Source organism: Siphateles boraxobius, unplaced genomic scaffold (genome assembly GCF_051911475.1).
Source record: "Siphateles boraxobius isolate OS27281-9 unplaced genomic scaffold, OSU_SipBor_1 130, whole genome shotgun sequence".
NCBI classification, from domain to species: Eukaryota; Metazoa; Chordata; class Actinopteri; order Cypriniformes; family Leuciscidae; genus Siphateles; species Siphateles boraxobius.
Genome location: NW_027508734.1, coordinates 39,847,681 through 39,871,347, shown reverse-complemented (window position 1 = coordinate 39,871,347; position 23,667 = coordinate 39,847,681). Strand labels below are relative to the sequence as shown.

Below are 23,667 nucleotides of genomic sequence, written 5' to 3'. Positions count from 1 at the left end.
ATTATGGGATTGGTAATGGTACAATAGCTACTTACCCTACGACTTGAGAGAATGTCAGAGAAATTTTTCCAACCAAACACTCCACTTTGCAGGATAATGTCACCAGTCTGTTCAGTACTTTGCCCACTTAGGACCAATAACTTATGTCCTGCTGAGTCACAGAGCAGTGTTCTGAACTAGAAAAAAAGATAATACATTTATTGTTATATTTAAAGGCACAGTCTGTAAGTTTCACTGCTAGAGTCTGCTTATTCAAAACAATAACAAAAGTGTAGCTTGATGATGCCATTAAATAAGCATGAAATCATGGGAGTTGTCATCTTCACCTCCACAGCCAGCAGATGGAAAGCAATCTGACGGGACTCAAGGCAGAAATCATGTTCATGGATGAGCTGATGTATTTAAGGCCCTGTTTACACCTGGTATTAAGATGCGGTTTAGTCGATCATGTGGACGACACTAAATACAGGTGCTAAAAACGAGTCTAAAACGTTTTGAGCTACACCACTTTCAACCACTTCTAGAGGTCCTAAACACGTAAACATTACGGGAAGCGCGCTAACCCAGTCGGATTTAAACTTTGTCAGCTGAAGACCCAAGTTTGGTTTGGAGATGAAAAATGTACCAAGTACAATGTTCTTTCACCATTTCTGATTTCTAACACGCACTTGCAGCATTCAGCTTGGTCTTGCAGCTATCAGAGGAGAAATGACAGCTTCTGCTCTCTGTGTGTTTTTCCATCGTACATATGTAAATTGCGTGAGCATATTTCGTCCATTACATCGAAAGATCTAAAAAAAACCCTATACATTTACCCACCCATAGACCCTCCCCGGACCAGGACAGAAGTGGTTGAAAGTGGACAAAAGAGATGGATTAAAACACCAGATGTAATCAGGTATGTGTCTCCTTTGTCTACTTGTGATCTGATCGACCAAAACACATCTTAATACCAGGTATAAACAGGGCCTAAGTTTTATTCATGTTACTGTGGTATGAAGCATTGCAGGGTCCCAAGGAATGACGGCAGTGAAGGGCACGGGAGGCCTGGGGCTTTTTACGTTGCTGTTTTAATTATGCTTATATGCCACAGTCGGCTGCTGGCACTACTTTCGTTTTGTTGTTTACAATTGTCTATTACAATTAAATTAAAATTATTATTTTAATTGTCTATTACAATTAAAGTCACATTTAAAGTTTGCCAGTTCCCGCCTCCTTCCTCCCTGAACTTGAACTTTGCAGTTACTTTTGATGACTTAAATTCAAATTATTTAATTTCATAATAATGAAAAATTCAGCAAGTGCTGAATTATTACTCATACAGGTCACTTTATTTAATGAATTAAAATTCCAGGGTCAGAACAATCATACTAAAAAAAAATACATTTGAGTATGTTTAAAGTTATATTTTTACTCTGTGCGTTTGCTCGGTGACTGGTATGAGACACTTGTTGCACATTGAAGTAAACTAGATCGATATTAGATTATCATATTAATAAAACCTGGATGACTTGTGTTGCTAAACGGCATTCTTATTAATTGTAAAGTATATTGTATGATAAAGAAAATGTATTACTGTTACTACAAAATACTGCTCTTTCTGATTATGCTATGTTAGCCAAGACAAAATTGTTGTCTTCGATGCATTGTACAAACATGTTACTTTTGGGAAATCAACGAAACAAGAGATTCAAACAATAAGACTATCCGTGTTGAGCTATATAACAATGATTAGTTTTCTGTCGATAAAGGTATCCAAACAGTTGCTCACCTGTCAAATAAAACACAATACATTTTAAAGCACCTGTGGTGTTTCCATGGTTTCTACGGAAGTAAAATTGAGGGTAAAATGGATATGGCGTCATTGACAGGTGGAGCAATGAGAAGGGACGTTACACTGGTTAAAATAACTGACTTCTCTTGATTAAAACATTGTTGGTAACATTTGGGATAATGTAATTACACAAGTCAACAAAATTATATAACACTGTGCAAGTGGTTTTCAAATATTTTAATGAAAAAATCTTACATATTGTGCCTTTAACAGTTTAACGTTATAATTTATATCTTAGATGTGTATGTGGTCGGATGCAAATAAGATGTTGAAAGAACTTGGAGAGGGAAAAAAATTGCTTTTTTACAATTACCTCTATAGCAATATTATCCTCAGAAGGATTCACCAACACAACAGTCTCCAGGACATCACTCTTATATTGCAAAAGTCTCTGTCCTAAAAGAAAATAAAAAAAATTTGTTGAAAACAACGAATGTTTAAAACATTTTTTTCGACAATACAATTTATTTTGAAGAATTTTGCATCTGATATTGAGAAACATTAGAGATAAAGGTTGCACCCAGGAATGATGCAATTACTGCCTCCATGCATTTAATTACTGTTTTCCATTCATTGTCTCTTCCCTCTCCTGTGCAAGAATACACTAATCCTGTGAAAGCAGTCTTCTCAATTCCATGCAATCAAAACAATATTGCAAAGCTCCTGCAAGCAAATCTATTGGCTGTTGCCATGGGGATGGTGAGCTGGCTATTGCCGCCAGCTGCGTTACACTGACCCAGTCTTGGTGCTGCACGACGCATTGCAGCATTTCTGAAAAGGGTGAAAAAATACTCTCTCTAGCTGAAAATGTAAATCCAGCATCGCACAGTTGAAACACACACACAAAAAATGTGACCCTGTGCATTATTAGGCTATAATAAGCACATAGCTCTTGTTGGCTGTTAAAAACGTCACTGCTTTAGATCTTTCTATAGGGTTCCTATAGGGTAATTTTCACAGCAGTGAGATAGGAGCAAGGGCATGTGGACTTAAATAGCACACTGAGGATTTGACTGGGCTCCGAGTCCTCACATACTCTCAGTAGCTTAAATTCTCCCATGTTTAAGTGCTATAAACGGGTCCCTGGTGCATCTACCAACCCAGGAAACGTGAAAAGTGACAACCCAGTCATTTTGTTTCGGCAAGCATTTAAAAAAATATGCAGATCAGATTTCGCCCCCCCCTCTGACGTTGGAAGGGGATCTTATTATGATATAACCGCCCCTTAATCAGCACGTTTCCACCAATGGTGCCATCATTTTGGGTTTTGCAAGCAACAAAAGTTTAACCAGTTCTAACGCAATGGCAAAAGTTTGAGCAAAACATGTAGTATAACGGCTCCTGAAGGTTTTCTTCTGATTAAAAGATTCACGCTTCAACTGATGTCTTAACTAGGGCTGTCACGGTGTTAGATTTTTCACACCACAGTTATTGTGGCCAAAGTAATTCACGATATCGATATATCGCGATATCTATAGAAACCATGGGGGAAAAATGTCAAATCAGTCAAATTAATTTTCACTTAGTTTATTTAATTTTTCTTTTTTTGCATTTTTACTTCTTGTGTTCTCAATATTTTAATGCATTTTTTTGTGAAGTAAGACAAGCATGTGAAGTATATCTGGTTTCAAACTGGAGCGAAACACTGTCTGAATGTTTCCTGAATAACTGAAAAGCTCTTAAACCTATTGTTGCGCCGGTGCAAGTCATGCAGATTTGAACAAAACAAAACAAGTGCAAATACAAAAATACGAAAATAAGACGGGCAAAGAAAACAGAGTATTTAATAATCACCCTTTATTTAAACATATGAAAACAGAAACCCGCTGTTAACAGGTTAGTCACATTTCCCATTCCATGACTAGTAAAATAATCGCAGTTTACTCTCTGTAAAATAGCGTAATCCGCAGGGTGATGGACACGGGGATGGGTAAAAAGGTTGATAGCTACACATTCTGCAGATTGGGTTTGGGGGTCGCACACCGGACGAGAAGCGTAGCTCTGCGCCGCGTGAACCACACCGGACGCGCACTTTCTCAGTTCATGGCCAGCAATATTGTTCTGCTTAAGGACATTGTGAAATTAAGATAATGTCTGTAGGCTACTATGATATGATTGTGCTGTACAATTAAATACAATAATTGCTAAGTCTGCAGTCTGAACACTTTACCTCAGTCAGAGCGCATCCGTTAACTGAATGAATTGAGAATCTCACATGAAAATCCGAGCCATTGCTGGGCGCCGCGGACAGACGCTGAATGGTGCCGTCGGTGTGTGTGTGTCTTTCTTTTACTGTCTATGGTGAGTGTAAACTCCTAGGAAATAATGTGTTCGAATTTTAAAGAATTCTCTGCGCTTCTCGTCTGGTGTGTGACCCCCTTTAATGTGCTGTTTTCTTTGAAGTCGAAGAACTCCCATACTGGCGAACCTACTTTCTCTCGCTCAGACAACATTCTTCTCAGAGTGGCTGCGCGGGCGCGCGCTGCGTCTTCTTCTTATTTGATAGATGCGAGTGCAATACTGCCACCTCAACTGGCGCTGGAGTATACGTGTCATCTTATCAGAAAAGTCCTATTCATTTTAAACATTGCGGTTATCGCCAATACCGGTATATTGTCACACTCTAAATTAACACGATGTCGATATTTCAAGCTTTGAATATCACGATTATCGTTAATACCGGTATATTGCGACACCCCTAGTCTTAACGTTTAATATCTTCTTTGCATAAGAAGTCTCGCGTCACGCCATCGTGACCTTATTTCAACACCACTTGAACATCATGACACCCTATGGGTATTGTTTGACATCTTTCAACATCTTTACATTATGACACCGTGAAAAACTGAAACAAATTAAATTAGATGCATAATGTGTGAGTGTATTTCTGTCCATATCACAGTTTCCAAGTCCATTGCTTATTAAATCAGTATCAACACGCAAAGCACATTAACTTGCAAATTAAAAAAATAAACAAACATACCGTGTTCGCCTTCTTATCAGAAATCCAGGGGACATTAAGAGACATTGGAGACATTTTTTCCATGCAAATATTCTTCTCGATCAGACACCTCTTAGTTTGTGTACACACAGCTAACTAAATCACATAAGTTATAACAAGTTATAACACATTGTTCACCTGTAGGTGTCGCTCGCTATTACCAACTTACTGCAATACTCAAATACAATTTCCAAATGAACATTCATAACACATTATACAACATTTGTAATAAACAAAATTAGGACTGGGGTGGTATGGATTTTTTCTAACCGCGGTTGAAAGTAAAATATTCCCGCGGTAATGCGGTAAACCGCATTAAATACAAAGAAAAAACAGACTTTCGCGCACACACCAGAAGTCATTTTTGCTAGAGAGACTTTGTTAAATATTGTCACCTACATCAAGCAGTAATTTGACATGAACCAAACACTGAATAGATTTCCTTATTTAAGAATATTCTCAGATACATTAGCATTGAATTAATCATTTTGAGGAGAATATTATGATGTTCACATTGGAAATGAAAGATGAACACCTTTTCCAACATGTCTTAATTACAAAAATGATATTCCATATTTATGTTTACATAATATAATGTTATTTTTCATTTAATATATTTCTATTATATGTAAAGTGAACAGCATGAGTAGGATCATAAGATGGGTCAGACATGATTTTGACCACTTTATTAAGTTTTGTTTTGTAAAAACTTAAGTAAAAATTTAGTTTTGCCTTATTTAAAATAAAATTTCGTTTTGTATAAATTGTATATTAATTTTAATCACTGTTTCATTAACTAATTGCCTGGAATTAATAAATAAGAAGCAAATATAGCAGACATATAATCAGGAGGACGTGGAGGCGCGGGTGCGATCTCTTGCGTGTGAACTGGAGCTCGTCTCATAAATGAACTTGCCTCACAGACATGAGAAATAAATAGAAAGCTTAATGTCAACTTTTAAACAAAATTCAAAATGAAATGATAACATTTTAGGCTACAGTAGCCTAGTCAGGTAAGGTCAGGTTTGCCAATGTGCGTGCGTTATAGGCTATTTATTTATTTATTTTTATCCCTGTGCGCCGATCGTAGACGGAGTTCACTGCTGATATTCTGGGGATATAACATACCCAATAGGCGATACTAGGGACTTTAGCCTTTAAATGGATACTCCACCAGTTTTTCTTATTAAACTATGTTATTCCCTTAACTAAGACGAGTTGATACATACCTCTCTTGTCTCAGTGCGTGCACTATATCGCTCTGTATTGCCGCAAAACTATGTTAGCACTTAGCTTAGCCCATGCATTAAATATGGGCCAAGCAGAGAAGCGACCAAACACTTCCACGTTTTCCCTATGTAAACACAGTTACTCGAGTAGTGTAACTTGACCTGGGCTGGTGACACAAAATAAACCGTTGCGCTTTTCTAAGCGTTTAAAATTGATGACTATATTGTATGGCGGAATACCATAACAAGTGCTTTTGAGCACTTCGACTTGGCGCAATAATATCTTCACTCGTGAAAACTCCTCTTACCGGCTCCCGCTTCCTCTCCCTCTGACATTTCCGTCAATACAACCAACGTGACTTTTACTACCTGTGCTATTAGCAAACTGCAGATCATTTGCAATGGCGGACTTTGTAGATGATTATGACTTCTTTGTAGAAGACCCAGAGCCATATCTGTTTGAACCCGAGTACACGGAGGAGGAATTAGCTCTTATGGACCGTGAGAGGCAAGAAAGATATGATCCAGAACAGACCGGAGCTGGCGAAAGACCACGGGCAAACAGCAATTGGCTTTATGCACAGCTTCACTACTTCCTGAACTTCAGCCAGCCCTTTGTTTCCTGTCTGTCATTATTGGACAAACTGATTAATTCAGGTGTGCCTGGCCTCAGTAACAATAATCAGGCACACCTGGACTAATCAGTTTGTCCAATAATGACAGACAGGAAACAAAGGTCTGGCTGAAGTTCAGGAAGTAGTGAAGCTGTGCATAAAGCCTATTGGTGGTGCAAGTGTGACTGTTGCGAACTTTGTGAAATGTTCGGAGCAAACACGCCACTTCTTCAGAGTCATCAATGGTGTTTTGGGATTCTTGTTCAAAGCAGCTAACCAAGCTCCCCGCTGTATGTGGTGTGTTGGAATTCGGTGAAAAATGACAGCACTATGTACATTCTCCTTATTTTCACAACCCTTTACGATGCACGCTTTAACCATTATTGTACACAAACTAGCTTCCAACAACCTGTTACTTCGTCAACTCCGCTCGAACTACTACTACCGGCGCATGTCACGTTGGTTGTATTGACGGAAGTCTGAGGGAGGGGGAGATGAAGCGGGAGCCGGTAAGAGGACTTTTCACGAGTGAAGATATTATTGCGCCAAGTCGAAGTGCTCAAAAGCACTTGTTATGGTATTCCGCCATACAATATAGTCATCAATTTTAAACGCTTAGAAAAGCGCAACGGTTTATTTTGTGTCACCAGCCCAGGTCAAGTTACACTACTCGAGTAACTGTGTTTACATAGGGAAAACGTGGAAGTGTTTGGTCGCTTCTCTGCTTGGCCCATATTTAATGCATGGGCTAAGCTAAGTGCTAACATAGTTTTGCGGCAATACAGAGCGATATAGTGCACGCACTGAGACGAGAGAGGTATGTATCAACTCGCCTTAGTTAAGGCAATAACATAGTTTAATAAGAAAAACTGGTGGAGTATCCCTTTAAATATCTTTGCTGCATTGGATCAGTCTGCTTTATAGAACAGCCAAGAGCTTTCTAGCTTCACGGCAGCAGCGCCTTGCATCGCTCATAGACCTTAAAACAGTCAGCGCCGTAGATGCACTTTCGAAAATTGATCAAAAAACGTTGGTGCGGACAGATGACGAGTTTTGTGATGCGGTTGCGGATGAAATAACAATACCCCATCCGCGCATCTCTAATACAAATGGAATGTTATTGTGTCATGGAACATTGCGCTCCCCAATTCGCGAAAGATCGGATTTGCTCCATCTTTTGATAAGTTTTGTTTAGAAAACCTTAAATCCATGCAAGACACAATGTCATTAGAATCAATGAATCCATGTCATTAGACACAACGTGCACATATGCAGGCCAATGTTTTTTTTTTGTTTTTTTTCGGAGATGACGGTGACAAGCTTTTTGGTTGGAGTCACGTGACCACGGTATTGCGGTAATGCGGTAACCGTCCCAGCCCTAAAAAAAATACCTTTTCACAAATAAATAACTGACATATTTAGAAAAAAAAATACCCCTTTATCTGTGACAGCTACATTCAAACTGTTCTGTCGTTGGCTGCACAGACGAGCACAGAACACTGTTTGACCACAAAATCTCACAGCTGTCTTATAAAGACCTCATGGAACTGTGTAAGTTGTGTAAAAGTTAAACTTGACGGTACATGCAAGTTCATGAGATGAATCAATGTAACTCCTCAACGACAACATAAATATCCACTAACCATTCAGAAATGTCCAGGTGCACTCTAAAAGTTGCAAACTATTCCTGAATATCTTTGTAAGGCTGCACTCCACTAATGTTCTGAGATTTAGATGAGATTCGGATGTTTTGTTATTGCCGGAGTATCCGAAGTTCATGTAAGGATCGGCTGTCTCCTGAACGGGGGTGGGGAGCAGCAGCTCATTTGCATTTAAAGGGACACACACAAAAAGTCGTTTTTTGCTCACACAAAAAGAGGGACATTTGAATAAATGATCTGGGGGGTACTTTGAGCTGAAATTTCAGACACATTCTGGGGACACCACAGATTTATTTTACATCTTGTGAAAAGGGGGATAATGTGTCACCTTTAAAGGGTTAGTTCACCCAAAAATTCAAATTCTGTCATTAATTACTCACCCTCATGTCGCTCCAAACCCGTAAGCAGAGGCGCCACAATAGGGCAGGCAAGCCAGGCAATTGCCTGGGCCCCCGCATTTTAAGGGGGCCCCCGATGGCTGATCATTCAAACAATCAGGAATGTTAATATAAAGACGCTGCAACATCTCTGCATTCCCCTTAGTGGGCCCCTTTCTCGTTAAACTGGTTATGTTTTACCGTCTCGCCTCAGCAGCCTTTTTCAAACTGGAGCAGCGCTTATGTATGTATGTAGAAAATGCATGATTTGATTTGTTAAACATGAAAAGGACTTATCCGTCTGGTATGGCCGCTCACTCTAACGTTAACCTGGATAAATGTTCGTTATTATTAGGCGCATATCAAAGTGTTTGTGCGGAGTGTGGAGCGCGCAATGTATGACATGGAGGCGCCGGTGCGATTAGGCTACTTGCATTTTCCTATAAACAGTGGAAATAGCTTAAAATACTCTATCATTTCTGGCCACAAGGAAAAGAATAATGCATCAGTCGCAATTTTACTTTTATGTGTGTAAACTCACAATAACAAGAAAACGTTGTGCTTTTGTAAAATAAAATAAAACAATCAGGGCGCGCTTTCATCGTCTCCATGAACTGGAGCGTGTCTCAAAAATAAACAGAAACACAGCTTATACTAGCCTCACATACATGATAAATATATCTATATAAAGATTGAAATGTCCACTTTTAAACGAAAAAATTGGAATTGAAAGCAAATATCATCTGATTATGTAATCCGTATGAAAGGTGCATTTCTTTCTAAAGGCGCATCCACTTTACAGGGGAGATGTATGGAGATATGTTTGCAGCTGGCACTAATTTAGAAAACACTAGTTTATTAATAAACAATTAAAATCTTCATTTTTTCAAGACATATTTATTATCATTAGCCTGCTTTTGCGGCAAGATTTATGCATGCGCTTGAATATAGGCTTCCTCCATTCACCCAGTATTTAAGCAGAAATGAATATAAGTGATTAGTGCCTAAATCGGTTACACATTTGAAGATTTACCGTATCTTGAAGATTGTTGTATTGTATCTTCTGTTATAAAGATGAAGATTGGCATTTCGTTAATTAAGAAATAAGCACATAATGTTGTAAAAAATAAACAACTTGTGTTCTGTTAGATGTTCTTTGTTTTGTCTACTTTTTGAATTTTTTATAATAATATCTATAAAAGGCAATAAAACATAGCTATATAAAACATAGCTATATAAAACACACATATATATATATATATATATATATATATATATATATATATATATATATAAAGGCCCTCATTGATTAATTTTGCCTGGGGCCCCCACTCAGTGTTGGTTCGCCTCTGCCCGTAAGACTTTCGTTCATCTTCGAAACACAAATGGAAGATATTTTTTTCATACTTTCTGTCCCTCCATTGACTGCTGCACAACTGAAACTTTGACACTTCAAAAATTTCAGAGCGTTTTAGTCCAAATTTTCTAAAGAGACTCAATTTATTTATGATGAACAGATTAAATTTCAGCTTTTATTCACATATAAACATTCATCAACTCACACATCAGTTGTGGTAAACGGAATCACAAGCATGTTCGCTTGACGTGCATGAACCTGTGAGGTTAATTCTTGTGTTATGCAGCACATTTGAACTTCAAAAAAGTAATGTAAGAGTGTGGATCAGATTTTCTGGCAGATCACACTATGGACTCTGGATGGTAGCAATGGACTAAAAATAGTGCTAACACACTTTAACCTTCAGACTCACACTAACAGCATCATTTCATTTTCAATGTTTATCTGAAAATGGAAACCTTTTAAGGAATTGTAGCTTGTTATAATAAACTCCAAATAATTCTGGTCCTTTATATGCTAGGTTGAATGACTTTCAAGACATTTGACATCATTATGACATCCTTTCCTTCAGAACCAATAAGATGCTTTGGGACAGCTGTCAACATGACCTTCAGATGTGCTTTTACTTTGAGACGGAGAACAGATAACATTATGAGCAGCTAATCAAGCTGCATGGTCTCCTGTGACATTGAGTATACACACAACTTCACCTTACTACCATTCTGAAGAAATGCATTTGTAAATTATACTCTAATTCATGTCAGGATGTGGAAGTGGTTTGTGCTTTTATAAGAACATTATTCCAAAGATAGATTTTTATATAGGCTAGGAATCAGTTTATTTCATTTACATTGAAATGATCTAATTTGTAAGTTAATAATAAATGGAACAAATTGGTTGTAAAGCAAACAATTAAATTAAGCTCTTTCCACAAACAGTTATCGGCTTGCACTAAATAATGTTAAGAATAGTCTAATAATCAGACACTGGACATGACATATGCTGTTTATTATGATCTGGATGGTATGAAATTCTGTTATTTCAGTACCAGACAATAAAATATTATTTCAGAAAAACTTATTTTCATAAGAGATTTATATTCACTTGAATCATGTACACAGTTACAGTAATATTTAGCAGCTCAGCAGATGGTTTCTAAAATTAGCTAATTCAGTATCACTCAACTGAGAATGTAAAACACTGTCAAATGGGGTCAGATGTATTTTACTCTTGCTAAGACTAATTTGGTAAAAGTCAAATGCAGATTTGACAACAATCCAGAGAAAATTTTTAGCCTACTCTTTGCATTTTAAGCTTCACCAGCAATTTTGGCTTTTAGGATTAAATGATAAGCACAAGTTATCCAGGCGACTGACACGCTTTCACCAGCAAGAAATTAGTGGAACTGACTGGGCATAAGTTAATAATAGTTTGGTTCCGGTTTCCGACCGACCCTGTCAATTTATGTGCGACCCAAATATATTTTATGAGCTTGGGGAAGAAATAATACAAATTAAATAAATACACAAATAAAAAACTTTGAGGCGAACTATAATTTATGTTTTTGTATAGCACCGTATTTGTATAGCCTGTTGTTCTCCAGCAATGCGAACAAACGAGTCAGCCACGGGCGTTCACACATCGTTGTTGTCATGTAGATGCACTGGGCTTGTGACAGGGCGCATGATCTGAACGAGCAGAGATAGAGAGAGAGCCCCGGTCGCGCGCGCGCGCTCTCTCTGCGGAGCCAGGCGAAAGTATAGACTTCACCGTCTCAAAACTAAGCACTGTCTTGCTCTCTCTCCCTCGCACATATTAATCAAAATAAATCGACACGATGGCGAGGTCGGAAGACTAAAGTTTCATGTGAAGCATTCGGAGATTTATTTTTTCCTAAATTACCGTTGGGTGGGAATTGTGCTAAAATACGTTGCCTTATCTGAAAAGCGTTCCACACATTCAGCTGACATATAAACCACACTTTAAATAAACGAAAAAACTATCCAGTGATGAAATGTTTTCTGTGATGACACAAATCTTGTGGGATGTCCTAACCGCCGGGATAATCACACAACGCGCACACGTCCAGTAATGAACTCATGTCCAATTCGCGAACTAATGACACATTTGAACCGATTCGTTTTAATGAATGGTTAAAACAACTGATCTTTCCAACACTGAACTCACGTCTGACGTCCCGTTTGCCCCCGCGCACACATTTAAAATCAGTGTGTGTGTGTGTGTGTGTGTGTGTGTGTGTGTGTGTGTGTGTGTGTGTGTGTGTGTGTAACATGCTGGGACACACAAGGTGGTAGAGTACATGTAGGCTACAGGTAGGCTATGTTATGAAAAAATAGAGTAGCTTTTCCATCGCTACTGTAAATAAAAATAATAATAATAATAATAATAATTTCCTTCCTATCCCTTGCTGCCACTGGACAAAAAAAAAAAAAAAAACCCTACCGACCCATGACCTCAACTGACAACCAACCGGAACCAACCTTTTTTTTAATGCCCTGATTGCCTCACAGGCTTAAAAAGTTCTAAAGTCACACTTAATATCTGCCTTTGATGCCTCCAAAATCTTTATTCCTAAATCACAAATTAGCTCATTTTGGAACAGTGAAACGTGCTTTTGTATAAAAAGATCATAATTTAAAAGTAGATATGGCAATATGAGCTAATTTAGCTTTTCCACCAGATAGAAGTTGCTCCTGACTATATTTGCAACTATAGGCTACTTGCAAGACTGGCTCTTCACTCATCGGGGAAAATGAGGTCTAAATGTGATCGCCTCGTGGCTGAATGTTTCAACACTTCATTATCCTTAAAGTGAATCAAAAGTTTTTACATTTTAAAAATGTTCAGCTGTTGTTGGATCATGACTATTTTAATCATGTCAAGTTCTTGAAAACAACAGAGATAACCGTTAAACTTCTGTACGAGAGAAGTATTACATTTTTTGAGCCAATGTTATCTCATTGCCCTGTCCTTGATCGCTGTTCAGCTGTCTCTGAATCACACTGTGTGTGATATGAAGAGACAGGACGAGAGAGAGAGAGAGAGAGAGAGAGAGAGAGGTGTGAAACACTTTTTAAACCATTATCTAGGGGTAGTGATTCAATAAGCAGCTGCAATCTTATTAAAGCCACTTAATCTTATAGCAGTGAAATTCTGAGCACTACATTGGAACTGGCCTATCCGTACCATTGAAACCACTGCAACAAGTTTATCTCGATCAAATACTTGTCAACAAGCAAGGGAGACAGAGTCCCCTTATAGAAAAGCAAGTGTTGAGCTCTCATTCATATGGATTTGCTCTTGCGGTGTAATGGACCCCATTACGCTGTAAACAGCTGGAGCGAATGAATGCGGAATATGAGTTGACTTAATACAAATGGCTCATTTAAATGCAATAAATGACTAAAAGGGATAAAAAGGGATCAATTGAACAAAGCACAGAGGGGCACTGGCCTTAAAGTGCCCATTTTGGAAATGATTTGTTACATGCAAATAAACTGAAAGCTTCAAGGCACCATTTAAATGATACAAAAATAATTTGCATTCATAATCTCTTTTGAGGATTAATGACCAGGGACAAAAAACAGTGCTTGTGCTTTTGGTCATGCCATGCTCTTTGAACAATAATGATAAAACAGGTGTAAAGGACTGGTAAACACACACACACACACACACACACACACACACACACACACACACGTTGTGTTTTCATGTTTTATGGGGACTTTCCATAGACATAATGATTTTTATACTGTAACTGTATATTTTATCCCCCTTCACTAACCCTACCCCTAAACCTACCCATCAAACAAAACTTTCTACATTTTTACATTTTCAGAAAAAAAACATCACTTAGCATGATTTACAAGTTGTTTTCCTCATGGGGACCAAAAAATGTCCCCGCAAGGACAAGGATTTCAGATATTGCCATCTTTGTGGGGACATTTTGTCCCCATAATGTAGGGTTTACCAGGCCACACACACACACAATCAGTCATTTGAAACAGGGACAGGATGGTGCTGAAATAAAATCCTTCTCTCCTTCCATCAATACATCAATACCTCAGCGAAACAAATGGCTGATAGCTTTTTTAAACAACCCACTTCAGAGATCACCACAAGTTGCAAATATGTTTAAACACAAGTAGCACTTATTTGTATCACCTCAACTGACATGTTATGAGCATATCAAACAAGATAAATACTGAAGACAATATTTTTATTATCATTTATCATGACAAATAGGTGTGTCCCTATGAAATTACTATTCTGTCATCATTTACTCATCCTGGTCCAAACCTCTATGACTTTCTTCTATGTATAAAAAAAAGATGCTAATGTTTTCCCAGAGATGATCTTTGTTTCCGTATGTGTTCCACAGTAATTCGCTTTTGAAACACTATAGCAGCCTAAGCATGAGTAAATGATGACTGTTTTTTCAAGGTGAACTATTCCTTTAAGATGAAATTGTTTACATTTTACAATAAAGATCTCAGTCCATCACTCTGGTTCTGCTTCACAGAGATACCTAATTAACTAATCTGTGAGATGTATGTCCTGCCTGTGGAATCGGCGCACGTTTTTTTTTTTCTTATCTCACGCGGTGACGCGTGCTCGCGCGCGCGCTACAGTAACATATTCCTCAGATGCCCTGCTGCATCCCATAATAATCAGAATCACAATTAAGATCTGGGTCACGGTGAAATAATAATGTGTTTCCACAAAACTGGATTTTGTTGGCGATTTCTGACAAAATCCGGATTCGTTAATGTTAGCACAGATGTAAATTCCGCAAATGTATTGAGAAAATGGACTGAAATAGAAAACAATCTCTAGAAAAAGTGAGGAAACAAATAATAAATCAAATGTAATTGTCTCCCTCATATTCTAGCTCAAATAATTCCCTTATGCTGTCGAAGAGTTTTGCTTATCACCTTAGCATCTTAGATTCCTCGTACAGTGCAATCCTGTACTACTTTCATGCACTCTCACTGATGGCATAATCGTAAACGCTTTACAACAGCTTGGGTTTCTGCGACCTTTAGATAAATCCGTGAACAAGACAAAAGCGATACAGACCATGACAGCCAGTGAAAGAGGTTGACACGATACTAGATCAGCAATACTGCACATTTCATGAATTAATAACCTCGGTCAGAGATCAAGATATTGGAACTATATATGCCAATAATCAAACATCTGAAGAATAATATGACAGATTAGACCTACCGTTGCTGATGCTGAGCTGTGCGTATCGTACGTCGAGAGCGCGCACACAGACACGCGAGTGCGCGAGAGGGTGTAGGTGTGGCCTATGAGCCTGTATGCACTTGATGACACTTGAAGAATAAGAAATATGGAGTATGGACCAATGTGATCACATTTCAGTGATACATTTCATTTATTTTATTTATAAAAGCCCTATATAGTAATTTTCCTAATTCTACAACATTAAATTGTTTAAAAATAACTTTTATCTTAAATGTGTGCCCATAAATCTTGGGTCAATTCTGTTACCATATACATTCTTTGCCTTTAAATTGGTGGAATTATCTCCCAGAACTATGTAAGATACTACAGGAAATTATGTCACTTTCCCTCACTGATAAATTCTAAACCACTGAAAGGTATGTGTGTTCTCTATAAAAAATATATTTTAATCTAAAAAGTTCTTACACCAAGAGTTATTTTGTAAAACCTTAAAATTGTTAGCACAATATCAAAAGGAAAACAGAATTTATCACTGATCACACACTGGGTTGTTTAAATGTATTTTAATCATGACTTCATTAGTGCCATGTGCTCTTAGCATTCATGCTAACAAGTGGAGTTTTTGGCTAAAAAGTTTTAAATGGTCTGTTACCATCAAACGCTGTTACCAAGGTAACGTAACAGTGTTTACAGTAGCTTGGAAGTAACTTGTGTTTGGCAAGCACTGACTAAATTATTAAAATTGAATGTTTTCAATGAGAAATTGAAATTATTTTTTTTCTTAACTTTTTGAAATGCAAACTGTATCTCCAATTATAGAATCACTTAGGCCTATATGACATTTATACATTTACAGTGAGCTGAGATAAAGGGAGCTCAATTTGCTAATAACAGGTAAAAAATGGGTTCTGAATTTGAGAAAGCACTTCAAGGCGTTCCACTTTACCTGTATTCCCTCTAGTTTATACATCCAATGAACTAAACATTTAAAAACATAATCATAAATATTTTGCATCATGAAATACCTTTACCAGGACCCAGACTGGTCAGACAACAATTTAACAATTTAACTGGTAACAACAATTTAAGCATCAAGATCAAAACCCAATCCAAAATCTTTCTCATAGGTTAGGAGTTTACAAATTTCAATCGGACATTTTTTCCTCCCGTCTTACAAATCACTTTCAGGATTGTAAAAACTAGCTCTGCATATCAAGAGGCCCTGCATGTGATTTTTTGTTTAATATTCTATAACAATATTGTTTATGTTCAACATGAACATATGTAATTAATTCTCTATTTTTCAGCCTTAAGGTGCTGTAATTGTCAAGAATGACAAGGACGGGCCATTTAGCAGTTTATGTACAGCTGATCCCGACAGCTGCAGGGCAAGACTGCCAAAATCTGCCCCGTTAACTGCACTCCATCAGCATTCTCTCGCAGACTCTGACACCTCTCTGACAGTGAGCCAGTCCAGAATTGTGTTTACAGTAGGAGTGTGAGGACACTGTACAATCTGGAGATTATAGTAATATTCATACTGCGTTAAAAACAAAAACAAAATTAACTATAAATGAGTAAAATCATGATTTAGCTAATTCCATTTGAAAGATGGTTTTAATAGAGGGATTGAGTTTTTAATAGCCGGAGGTGATGAACACGTCTCGCTGCTACAAAAAGGGTTTGCATTTGTTAAATCAAATTTAAATTGATACTATTACAAGATTATAAATAGACACTTCCAGACATATCCTAAGCAACTGTTCAAAGCAGCAGTCTGGCTGCCCCACCCTTGCTGCTAGACAGCCTGTGTCCATCTCTTGAATTATCTCAGTTATTTCATCCATTCAATACAGTCCCAAGATAAAAGGTTGCTCTTGCAAAATTGGTGATGAATTAGCTAGTTAAAGCCTCTTCTGTAGAATTTTGCAACTGAAAAATGTAGATGGAAAGCTTGATTTATCATGCTTCTCGCACATCATATGTCTTCCTATGGTCAAGGTTCTTTACAGACACTATTTTAATGCTCTACTACACCCTAGCAGTGTGGAATCGTGGTTTTGCTTACTACAACAATAACCCCCCACTTTTGCTTAGACCTTTGGTCCAGAGTCTGGGCATGGGCTCAGGTTTCACTTGGGTGTGTGTGGTGCAAGATCCAGCCCTGCAATCAATGTCACCATCAAGCAGACTTGAGTCGCCTGAGCATGAGCAGCATGCGCTGACGTTCAGTGTTCATGTGCAGACTGCAGGGGTATAAAAGAGCAGAATCAATAGCCCATCATGAATTATTAATCAACACACCAGACCAATGTAAAAGCCTTCTCTCGGCGCCCAAGTGGAGAGATTTATACTTTTACACTCGTCTAAGACAAGATTTGCATTTCCCGTGATAACTTAAGGTGAGATAATCACAAATCAACACTTCACTTAACAGCTCAAGTTTCAGGGCTGTTTGTGAAAAATCACCTTCATGTTCAACGGTGTATAGTTTCCCAAGATTAGATTTTGCCGTTTTTAGCATTTTGTTTCAAAATAAAATCCTCTACATATACAGTAGATAAAGAGAAATTATGGTATAAATAGCTTCAACTGTGAACTAATTACATTTATACTCTCTTTAGATATCATATAATAGTATGAAATTTTCACAAACAAATGTAAAAGCTATTGAATTAGGTTTGAGAATGGCGTCTCCTTGTCTTCTATTAGAGTGAGTTGCAGTTGCTCCTCTGATGATAGACTCATCACTCATTATTCTCCGCCCTGTCAATTTCCTGTTTATTGATTTAATTATGCACTGAGCATCACATAGAAACTCATGCAATTAAGTCCCAACTGCACATTTGGAGGCTTTTACAACCAAACGTGCTAAACATAAGGGCTATTACAGCAGCGAGCTGAGGTCGGAGTCATTAGCGTGCGGCGTGTTGCTAAAAAATCTAAATGAATTGAACAATGCCCGAGACAGCTGGGGCCATGGTGACCATTCCAGCCTCCTCCCTGCTGCCTCTGGGGAGGTGAAGGGATCTCTAATGATTGTTCAAGGACCCATCCATCTGTGTCGGTTGTAAAATCCCTGGCTGAAGTTTCAGGAGGCAACAACACATATGGGAATAGCAACACATATGGGAATGCTAGATTGCACTTTCATCGTAATATTTATTTCTAAGTCACAGCAGTAATTTTATCACATATATATATATATATATATATATATATATATATATATATTATAAACATGATAAGTATATATAAATATAAGACATATATAAGTACATTTATGAGTAAGTATATATGTATACCTATACTGTATATACATATAAATATAGGTGAATTCAAGTGATTGGGAGACTTTTTGGCATTGAGATTCCCCCCTATCTTTTGTCTAATAACAATCTGAATTAGTCTAAAAAAAGCCTCATCCATCCATCCATTTTTATTCATGCATTTATTAGGATGTATTTTCAACCTAACAGAACAAAGTCAGACCTGCTCTTATTCATGTGCTTAACACCTTGCATTAATTAAAAGTCACTCGGTTTTGTGCTCTGACATTTCCAACCAGTCAGCCATGATGACACTGCAGTGACTGCACTCACATCCTGATCAGTATTCCAAGCACAGCTGCAGGAGTGGCAGCCCAGCCGAACCGAGCATGCTCAGTCCTCATCCATCATATTCCACTGCTGGCTAAAACAATTCAAGCCATTTTTGTACAGAACAGAGCAGCAGAGTGACTGGCACCTGTCAGAGCCCAAGGTGAAGTGGAGGAGCGCTTCTGTGTAGAGTGAGAAGAGGAGCTTCTCCCCTGATCTCATTACTGAAAGAGTTTATTCACACGTCTCCCTTTCAGTTTCTGTCTCAAATGCACCACAAACAAACTCAGCAAGTCTGTCTGCACATAATGGTGACGTATGTCTGCACGTATCTCCCCACTGACACATACTACAATGAAAAATATTTTCATCTTTTTTGAGAATATATATATTATGATAAGCGTCTGAAATAATGGAATATATGGAATAAATTAAACCCTTGAAACGTTGTGTAGGTGGTGAAACACTAAATGACGTGCTTTTGGGTGCAACAGTTTACATTTTTTCAGTAGTATTTTTGTAAAGCACCTGCGGGATGGGCATGCTTTTTATGGTTTGTGAGATAACTGGATGTAATATCCACCTTGAAACCCAGCACTAGCAGAAAAATCCACAGCTTACAAAGACAACAACTTGTCACTGTCAAAAAAGGCAGACCTGCATGTAAAAACAAAGAACATCTTGTTTTCAAGACTCTCTGCTGAAAAAGCTGCAGCTTTTGCCTGTAAGCCAGAATTAGAGGTAATAGTAGTAGACAGGAGTAGTTTACAGAGTCATTCCACTTCTGGACCAGATCAAACTCTGTTACTGAATGGATGGAGGGGTTCTGTCATAGAAATTCAGTGAATCACATATGAATGAGTCAGGCTCAGTCGCTGACCCCGCCCATCCCGTCCCAGTCCCAATCCAGTGGAAGTGGCGCCAGGGCGAGTTTGGACACTGAACTTCTCCGCGTCCTCACCAGGGCCGTCAGCTCACCCATCCAAACCATGCAGGACTACCTCAGCTCTCGCCAGCCGGGCCTATACCTCCGTTGGTCAGGCTGCATCAGCCCTGCACACTATGGCGGTCCTCCAAGTGTTCCAGGCGAAACTCCCCCGCTCCATGGACGAGTCTGGACCGGACCCCAATGCCTTCAGGGACCTGTGCAGCACCACCGACGTGGCCCTGCGCACCACGAAGGCCACTGCCCAGGCGATCGGATGAAGCATGTCCAGCCTGGTTGTGTTAGAGCGCCATCTCTGGCTGTAGTTAACCGAGATAAAGGACGCAGGCAGGGCTGCTTTCCTGGACTCGCTGATCTCTAAAACTGGCCTCTTCGGTCCCACAGTTAAGGGCTTCTCAGAGCGCTTCACCAAGGCACAGAAGTCGTCACAGGCCATGCAACAATTCCTACTGAAGTGTTCCAGTTCGGCTTCAGACCGCCCCGAGAAGGCGCCAACCCCTCAGCCAGCTAAGCCAGTGCCGCCGGTTTCTTAGCCCCGCCCGGCGGCTGAAACCCATTGACGCCCACAGCCAGCTAAGCACTTCCCATTCCTGGAAAATCAGGGACCCCGACCCAAAGTTGTGTTGGGCCCTGAGCCTCAGAAGCCTTTCTCGTCCAAGGACAGGAGGGAAAAGGACGGGTTTAAGTCCCACTGCGGCCAGACCACTCCCGAAGAAAGCTCACGTGCTTCGCCCCCTTTTTAGTTCAGGCGGTTGGAGATGTTCATATTGCAGGCAATGGGTCCATCACAGTTCACGCACCCCTGCAAACAAACGCTGTTTTAACAGCAACCTAAATACATCACAAAAAGAACATTTTTCTTTCTCACGAAAACACATGGGTGGCCAGGTCCCCGACACACAGCGGCCCGCCCCCAGACTTTATTCAGCCCCTAGTCACTCAGGCCAAGGCCTGGGAAACCATCCCCGATGTGTCAAAATGGGTACTGAATATAATAAAACCAGGTTACTTGCTCCAATTCGCTCGCAGACCTCCGTGGTTTCATGCCGTGGTCGAGACATTGTGGCTCACGTCCTCCGCACCGAAGTGTCAAATCTTCTAGCGAAGGGAGCTGTCGAGACAGTTCCTCAGTCATTAAGCAAGTCAGGCTTTTACAGCCATTACTTCCTCGTCCCGAAAAAGGATGGCGGCCTCAGGCCCATTCTAGATCTCAGACACCTGAACAAGGCCCTCATGAAACGGCCATTCAGGATGCTAACTACCAAACAAATCCTTGTGCAAATTCGCCCAGGGGATTGTTTTTTGTCAGTGGATCTGAAGGATGCTTACTTTCATATCCAGATAGCTCCCCATCACAGGCCATTCTTGAGATTCGCCTTCGAGGGGGAGACTTATCAATACACAGTCCTACCATTCGGACTGTCCCTGGCACCTTGTACGTTTACGAAATACATAGACACAGCACACTCCACCCTGAGACAGCGGGGAATGCGCATTCTGAACTACCTCGATGATTGGCTCATTCTGGCCCAATCGGAGGCTGAGTTACAAACCCACAGATCCTGTCTCCTCAGTCAGCTAGAATACTTTGGGCTCAGGATCAACTTTTCCAAGAGTGTACTGTCTCCCAGCCAACGTATAACCTTCCTGGGAGCAGTCACTTGACATGTCCAGATGAGAGTTTGGCTCATGCCAGACCGCGCTCTCTCCATCCAACAGCTAGCTGCTTCTTTCAAGGTGGGCTTTTACAGACCCCTCAGAACGTTTCAAAGGGCACTGGGCCTCATGGCCTCAGCATTGTCAGTACTCCAGCTTGGCCTACTGCATATGCGCCCCCTTCAGCATTGACTGAAGCCCAGAGTTTCAGCTCATGCGTAGCGATCAGGCCACCTGCGCATCAAGGTGCGGACAACATGGCAGTGGTGTCATATATAAATCGTCAGGGTGGCCTCAGGTCGTACAAACTGTGCACCCTGGCCAAGCTCCTTTTATGGGCACACGCCAACCTGCGCTTGGCAGCGCATATACCGGGCATACTGAACCAGGGTGCAAACATGCTATCTCGAGACAATGTCCCCCCAGGGGAATGGTGTCTCCACCCTCAGATGGTTCATCTGATCTGGAATACCTTTGGCACGGCAGAGGTAGACCTCTTCGCCTCAGAAGACAACTCTCATTGCCCAATATTCTTTAAAAAAAACAGGGATGCGCTGGCCCACGAATGGCCCAGCCTCCCCCTTTACGTTTTCCCTCCGGTCTCGATGCTCCCTCAGGTCATCAAGCAGATCAGGGAGAACAAGCGTGCAGTCCTGGCCCCTTCCTCAAAGGGGCCAGGAGGCTTAACCCGCCTCAACCTCCCTCTATACCTGCCTGGGACCTATTTACGGTCCTTAAGGGAACCCCGTTCGAGCCGCTTCAGTCGGCTAACTTAAAGACTCTTTCGCTCAAGACTGCACTCCTGTTAGCCCTAGCATCGGTCAAGCGAGTGGGTGACTTAAAAGCGCTCTCTATGAATGCTTCCTGTCTCGAGTTTGAGCCCAACGACTCCAAAGTCGCCCTCAGAACAAAACATGGTTATGTACCCAAGGTGCTCTCAACTCCGTTCAGAGCCAGGTTCATTTCGCTATCGGCGCTTCCCTTACTGGAAGACATTAGAGAATTAAGTCTACTCTGCCCCCTTAGGGCTCTCAGAATCTATCTAGAGCCTTCGGCCCCATTCAGACAGTCAGAACAGGGCAGAGTTTGACGCAGAAGTATAAATTGGGTTTAACAACGCTTATTCACGATACAGCACAGCCTCTCGTAACTTATTGCTTACATATGATAGTATACAAATAATACAAAAATGACAGTGCTGATTCCTGTACCCCACATGTGGGAGAGCTTTCTCAGTGTGCTTAGTTCATTCAGACTTGTAGCAACACTGATTCACCTATAACTCCCAAGTTCAAACAGTATTTGGCCCAACTAAATTTCCTTGGTCCCGAGTACTGTTTGAACTGGTCTTTTGAGGTTGACAGACCATAGAGATCAGTGGATCAGTGGAGATCACTTTGCTGGCTCTCTACAAAGTCTGCCCTTGAGAGTGAGAGAAAGCCTTTCTGGCTTCAGAGCATTTTTGTCCCTCAGTAGTGGTGGAGCATTATATCACTTTATGACCTGCCTTTATTCAGACTGCTAATTGCCTCTTTCACTTGAGTGGGCACAGCAGAATAGCTTTTCCCCCTCACAGGGCTTGGGGAAATCATTAAAACAAAGATTGTCTTAACAATAACTTAATAGGCCACTGCCAGTATTATTTATTTTATCAGCAGTGTTATTTTTGCATCGAGATATTAATATTTTGAAACAGTTATTTTATTTTTGTATTTTGCATGTTAATTTTAATTAAAGTTTACGGTCCTTAAGGGAACCCCGTTCGAGCCGCTTCAGTCGGCTAACTTAAAGACTCTTTCGCTCAAGACTGCACTCCTGTTAGCCCTAGCATCGGTCAAGCGAGTGGGTGACTTAAAAGCGCTCTCTATGAATGCTTCCTGTCTCGAGTTTGAGCCCAACGACTCCAAAGTCGCCCTCAGAACAAAACATGGTTATGTACCCAAGGTGCTCTCAACTCCGTTCAGAGCCAGGTTCATTTAGCTATCGGCGCTTCCCTTACTGGAAGACAATAGAGAATTAAGTCTACTCTGCCCCCTTAGGGCTCTCTGGGGAAATCATTAAAACAAAGATTGTCTTAACAATAACTTAATAGGCCACTGCCAGTATTATTTATTTTATCAGCAGTGTTATTTTAGCATCGAGATATTAATATTTTGAAACA

At 40.0% G+C, this 23,667-nt stretch overlaps 1 protein-coding gene across 2 annotated transcripts in view; it reads right to left on the bottom strand.

Moving 5' to 3' along the window:
• The window catches only part of map1aa (microtubule-associated protein 1Aa), a 38,999-nt gene that overhangs the window by 10,944 nt on the left and 4,388 nt on the right, over nucleotides 1–23,667 (bottom strand). The window contains exons 1-3 of one of the 2 annotated variants that reach the window (XM_077229433.1): nucleotides 15,324–15,381; nucleotides 2,148–2,230; nucleotides 36–176 (exon numbers count right to left, since the gene is read on the bottom strand). Coding sequence is in view for 1 of the 2 variants with exons in the window: in XM_077229432.1 (XP_077085547.1) it covers nucleotides 36–176; nucleotides 2,148–2,230 (224 nt within the window). In the remaining variant the exon portion in view is untranslated. Of the gene's footprint in view, nucleotides 1–35; nucleotides 177–2,147; nucleotides 2,231–15,323; nucleotides 15,382–23,667 lie in introns of those variants that run through there. The other variant, XM_077229432.1, reaches the window with a different exon arrangement.